Source organism: Cololabis saira, chromosome 15 (genome assembly GCF_033807715.1).
Source record: "Cololabis saira isolate AMF1-May2022 chromosome 15, fColSai1.1, whole genome shotgun sequence".
Classification (NCBI taxonomy): domain Eukaryota; kingdom Metazoa; phylum Chordata; class Actinopteri; order Beloniformes; family Belonidae; genus Cololabis; species Cololabis saira.
The window spans coordinates 28072714-28078713 of record NC_084601.1 but is presented as its reverse complement, the minus strand read 5'-3'; the positions used below and the strand labels follow the sequence as shown (position 1 = coordinate 28078713).

Genomic DNA, 6000 nt, shown 5'->3' with positions numbered 1-6000 from the left:
CCAGAAAGAACCGGCACGTTTTAAAGAACCAAACAGATCTTTGGACCCGGTTCTCCATCTATCCGTGACCAGGATCGGCGGCGTTACCTCTGTTCCTCCTCCACATGTCCCGGGCGCACTTGTCAGAGGGGGTCAGCTCCGAGATCTGGATGTTGGGACTGGACCTGTAGTCGTCTGGGAGACAGAGAGATTCGTTTCAGGACCGGCGGAAACACCAGGGAGACGTGTCAGAACCGGAGCCGGACCAGAATCGGACTCATTTGCCACGGTTACATGATGTTTTTTAATTCGGAATTAATTATTCCGGCGGACCAGAAGTTATGTCTACCGGAAGAAAAACAAACTTAGCCGCTACAACTTTGAAAAACTCACAATTTTTATGTTTCCTGCCATCTTTGCCAACTTTGTTTGGAAAACAAGCCCAGCGCAGAATATAAGCGTTATCGCGACAGAGGGGCAAGGGAACGAGCAGCGCAGAAAGACCGGAATTAATTTAAAGCGGAATGAGTGTATACATGGTCGCAGAATTATTCTATTCGGATTTAAATCAGAATAAACCAGCCACTTACTTCGGAATTAAGTTTAATTCGGAATGGCCATTTTAATTCAGAATTAGGTGTTTACATGGTAATTTTTAATGATTTTAAATCGGATTTCATTATAATTCTGAATTAAAGAGGAATTAAACTTCCCATGTAAACGCACTCACTGTTGTTGCTGCAGGACAGCGAGCTGCTCCCGTTCCAGGTCTCGTTGCCGCTGTCCGACGGCCTCCGGTCCGTCTTGGGGGCCTGCGGTGCTGGTGCCGGGGCCGGCGTAACCGCCGTCCTCTTCCGGCTCCGGCGGGTGCTGATCCGGATGATGCCGCGCACCAGCCGGCACTCGGCCTCCTGCTCGTCCAGCTGGTGCTCCTCCGCCAGCGCGTTGATGAGGCGGTCGATGTCCCGGGTCTTCCTCTGGAACAGCGAGTCTGAGGTGCAGCGGGCCAGCTCCTGGATCTGGTACTCCGAGTAAAGCTGCAGCAGCTTCCTGGTGATCAGGGAGTCCAGGTCCTGCTCGTCCCCGTCCCCGTCCAAGTCCCAGTCCTCCAACTGGACCGACCTGGGCAGGGACGGGTACGACCCCTGCAGGGACGGGTACTCGGGCCGGGGGGCCGGGGGTTCTGGGTCTGGGTCCCCCGGCCCCACCACCCGGACCCCCGCGATGTGGATGTCGTTCCAGCCGCCCGGGTCCCCCGGGTCGTCCCCCGGGTTCTCCCCTCGCAGGCTCAGCTTCTCTGGCTCCTCGGCGGAGCCGCCCTCGGCGGGCGCCAGGCACGGCGCCAGGACCGAGCGCCGGCAGACCCGGTACAGGCCGCAGGTGAGGACGCTGCAGACCAGCGCCGGGCAGCCGCTCGGGGGGGCGCACGGGTTGCAGGACCGGGAGGCCGACCCTGTTTCTGCCGACCCGGGGATGAACCCGATGGTCTCCGCCGCCTTCCCATTAGCGTCTCCCAGGTAGGGCTTCGGTTTCTGGGCCGGGGGCCGGTCCTCCACCGGGTCCACGCAGCGCTCCTCCCAGAACTCATGGCTGCTGCTCCCGGACCCGGGTCCGGACCTCGGACCACCGGCGCCGCCGGCAGACATGACGCCCCGCCTGCAAGAGAAACAGAGTTCAGCTGAGGTCACGGCCCGGCTCCACGGCCCGGATCCACCAGTGGTGATTCCTCTAAGACTGCAAGGGAAGCTCAGCTTCCTCTAAAATGTCAAAAAATAAGTGGTCAAATATGTAAGTTGTGTTTACATTTCATTGACTATATATGCGCTAGAACGCGATCACCTTTAGTTCAGAATCAGCCTCTTATCACAGGTCACAGACGCGACTTTCTTCTCATTCATTCCTGCAGACCGTCATTGGAAATTAGAAATTCCACATTTGTTTTATTGTTTATTTTATTTTATCACCAAAGAGCGAAATTACCGGAGTCAAATTCCTTGTTGGACAATGTTCGAACCTGGCCAATAAAGATGATTCTGATTCTGATAAATGCTGGGTTTTGTCCCGCCCATCGGACGCTCAGCGTCTCTGGGGGTCTATGGGGCAGTGGGCGTGGCCTTGGCTGGCCTGGAAGCTGCGCTTCTGCATGATGATTGGATGATCTGTCTGAGGCCGAATCCCTTTCTGATTGACAGCAAAATAAGTGAATCAGCGATCTTGAGATATAAACACTGCCGGAGAAGTTTTGTAGCTTCATTCCGAGTTGATCTGGAGAGTTTGGAAATCCTCTTAGGCCGTGTTCAGACTGCCAGCCAATATCCGATTTTTAGCCCATCCAGATTGAAACTGGATGACTCTTTTGAAGTCTGAACAGTCCCAAACCGCATGAGATCCGATTTTTGCAAACCAGATTGAAACCACCTCCGGGAGGTAGTTTCATATCGCATTTGGGCAGATGCGTCTCAGTCTGAACAGCTCCAAACACTCAGATCGGTTTTGACTGTTCGTGACGTCACTCTACGCAACGCCAGACCAGACCCATGCGCCAAACCACCCGCCCATTTCGAGTTGTGGAGCTACGTTACAAGTATGGAGCAGTCGGAAGATGCCGAAAACAGCAGTCCTTGGACAGAGGAAGAAACATGAGCTGGCTCCATCTTGTTATTGTTTTTGTTGTCGCAATTACATGACTTCACACAATACACGCGCTGGGTGACGCCTCCGCCCTGACGTCGTTGCTACGGCAACCCGTCAGATCAGTCAATGATGTGGCCCAGTCTGAACAGAGCCAGATCCGATTTGGACACTTGGTAAAAACAGTGTGGACAGTCAGCCCTGAAAATCGGATATGAGAAGGAATCAGATATGAATCAGATTTGCCTGCAGTCTGAACGCGGCCTTAGTGACTTTTGTCTTTGTTAAAGCGATAAGCGACACACTCAGCAACTTGTTTCTGGTGTTTGGAGACTGTACTGGTGTTATTGGAGACTCTGACTTCTGTTGCTCTACAGTTATTGTCCCCGTAGAGCAGCGGGTGCTGCTGTAGCCGCTCCACCGTTGCAAAGCATTCACAGCCGGAACCGTGGGTAGAATTGACGTAAATAAACTGACACAATTTATGATGAAAGGTGAAAATGAGCTCCCCCTCCTTAAAAGACCAGCAGCCACCACTGGGCTCCGCGGCCCGGTTTCAATCCCGGTTCCACGGCCCAGTTTCACGCCCCGGTTCCTCGGCTCGATTCAAGGCCCCGGTTTCAATCCCAGCTCCTCGGTCCGGTTCCACGGCCTGATTTCAATCCCGGCTCCACAACCCGGTTTCATGGCTGCACGGCTGCGTCAGGTCCCTGAGGGCACCTCTCCTCACAACAAACAAACTTCTGTCCTCAGGTGACAGGAAATGCCGTCTGACAGGTTTGCACAGGACTCGTGAGCGCAGAGAGGGGGATCCCAGCTTCTTCAGAACCTCTGGGTCGGGTCACGGTCACTTTCACTGTGGAAAACTACCAACCCTGGAAACATAGTCCCCCCCTCTCTATAAAAACACCTTGTTAAACATTCTGATCAAGTCTTCAGCAGCTTAATCAATAACCGGGTCTCTGATGTGGATTCTCTTACCAAAACTTCTGTTTTACAGGTAAAAATGTTGTCCTTAAACTTTAAATGTTTTGTTTTATTGCATGCAGGCCGAAGTTTGCAGCATTTTGGGAAGACAACCGTTCCGTGCTGACCTTTCATGTCGCGACAAATGTTTACAATAACTGTTTATTTATCCTTTAAATACCCAGAAAAGCTGAAATATAACTTTAAACTTCGTCAAACCACCGATTAGAGATTAAATAAAGTCTAAATGAAACTTGGGCGGACATTAGCGCAGGTTTTCAGGTGTATAAATGTTGTTTTCACTTTCATGGCGACTCGTCAGCGCCGCTTCCTCCATTAAGGCTGATTTATGGTTCTGCGTTACACCAACGCAGAAGCTACGCAGCACCTACGCCGTACCCTACGCAGCGTCGATTTAACGCAGAACCATAATTTAGGCTTTAGAGGGCTCGGGTCTCACCTGGACCGGGTCTTCTGGACCGGGTCTTCCTCGGAACCGGCTCCCGAACCACGCTAACTTCCCCGGGTCACCAGCACGAACTCCTGCTTCAGTCCATGCTGGTCCTCCGGATCCACCTCGCTCCCACTTCGCTGCTTCGACGCACTTTCCGTTCAAACGTGTACCTGAGTAAAAGGTAAAGGTGCAGGAAGCGACGCACCTGCGCACCTCCGGTCACCACACACTCACAAATAAAACTCCTAAAACTCGTCATCTTTAACCTGGAATTTAGGTTTTAGTTTTAGTTTATTCGCACATATTAAAAAGAATACAAAAAAAATAGTGACAATACAATAATTAGTGCAGTGCAGGTGAGAAAAAAAGAAACCCAAGGTGGGCTTATGAAGGATATCTCACCAGAGATAAATACAAATAATAAGTAAATTATTTATAATACATCATCATTACAGGTGAATAAATATTAGATAATATTAGATAATAATAATAATAATAATAATAATAATAATAATAAATATTATTATTATTATCATCATTATTATTGGTGTTATTATTATCATTATTAGAATTATTATCATTGTTATTATTATTTATATTATTACCACAATTATTATCATTATTATACCATTAACATTATTATTGTTTATATTATTATCATTATATTGTTATTATTATCATTATATGGTTTCAGAATTGTAATTGAATACTCACTGACACAGATAAATCCACATCAAAATATTGTCCACTAGTGTCTTCTATGTACGTCATCACTTGTCCTGACATGTCTTTACTTACTTACTTACTTATTTACTTATTTACTTACTTACTTACTTACTTACTTACTTACTTACTTACTTACTTACTTACTTACTTACCTACTTTGCACTTTAGATAGATAGATAGATAGATAGATAGATAGATAGATAGATAGATAGATAGATAGATAGATAGATAGATAGATAGATAGATAGATAGATAGATAGATAGATAGATAATTAGTAGTAGTTGTATTATTATTACCGTATTATTATTATTACTATCATTGTTATTATTATTATTATTATTATTATTATTATTATTATTACCACTGTTATTATTATTATTATTATTATTATTATTATTATTAAACGATGCTGTGAATATATTTATTTCCACTGTGGTGTTAAACCCTGTGACATCAGGTCAGGGGAGATTAAACGCCCCTAGTGTCCAGTAGAGGAACAAGAACAATCTCACTGCCATGACAGGGGGTGTTGTTTTATTCTGAAAAGAAACAGGAAGTGGACTTTTCTTGCAGATTTCCAGAATGACCCATTTGTGAAGGGAGCTCGATGTGAATATGAGGATGCTCTTAGACGACTACATGCACGATAAATAACAGTTTATGTGCTCGGTTTGATTGATAAATAAAGGATCAGAGGAGTGTGAAGCGGCGGTGGGATGATGCTCAGCATCCAACAGCTGGGTTCAGGGATGCGGTGCACATCTGTATGAGCGCAGCAGCTGCAGAGCGATGGCCGGGACGTCCCCGGAGACGGCTCTGCTCGGGGATGAATAAACACAGCGAACGGGAGGGATTCAGATCCATGTATTCAGTAAACACCGACATCAGCGCGATGACGCCGTCGGTACCGGCCGGTAACGGGCTCCGGGGCCGGTGATGCCGCCCGTCCGGAGCCGCCGTGGTCCCGGGAACAGCCATGCAAGCCCGTGAGTACCAGCAGATCGACCCGCAGGCGCTGCCCACCCCCCCGGCCCACAACACGGGCGGGAGAAGCGAGCCCCAGGGGCCCCGCGGGCCCCACAGGGTCCCCAGGAGGAAGTGGGAAGTTTTCCCCGGACGGAACCGCTTCTACTGCGATGGACGCATCATGGTGGCGCGGCAGAGCGGCGTCCTGCCGCTGACGCTGGGCCTCGTCCTGCTCACCAGCGGCCTCTTCTTCATAGTGGAGTGAGTTTGCTTTTAA

General features: G+C 48.8%; 2 protein-coding genes across 3 annotated transcripts in view; one reads left to right on the top strand and one right to left on the bottom strand.

The window, feature by feature from the left end:
• LOC133461263 (keratinocyte differentiation factor 1-like) lies at positions 1-4179 on the bottom strand. Its single transcript, XM_061742111.1, has 3 exons — positions 4037-4179; positions 710-1635; positions 1-174 (listed from the first exon to the last, which is right to left on the bottom strand). The coding sequence occupies exons 2-3, from the start codon at positions 1623-1625 to the stop codon at positions 59-61; spliced, it is 1032 nt and encodes a 343-aa protein (XP_061598095.1). The 5' UTR covers positions 1626-1635; positions 4037-4179; the 3' UTR covers positions 1-58.
• Positions 4180-5382: 1203 nt separating this feature from the next.
• zdhhc18b (zinc finger DHHC-type palmitoyltransferase 18b) overlaps positions 5383-6000 on the top strand; it is a 31897-nt gene continuing 31279 nt past the window's right edge. For both annotated transcript variants that reach the window (XM_061741215.1, XM_061741214.1), the window contains exon 1: positions 5383-5984. In XM_061741215.1, coding sequence (XP_061597199.1) covers positions 5734-5984 — 251 coding nt within the window. In that variant the 5' untranslated portion in view covers positions 5383-5733. The remainder of the gene's footprint in view (positions 5985-6000) is intronic.

What these genes read in the sequence shown, in the direction of transcription:
- LOC133461263 (XM_061742111.1), bottom strand. Translation starts at nt 1,625, where the DNA reads ATGTCTGCCGGCGGCGCCGGTGGTCCGAGGTCCGGACCCGGGTCCGGG. An exon ending in GCTGTCCTGCAGCAACAACA is followed by an intron (nt 175 to 709) that starts GTGAGTGCGTTT and finishes TCTGTCTCCCAG; the next exon opens with ACGACTACAGGTCCAGTCCC.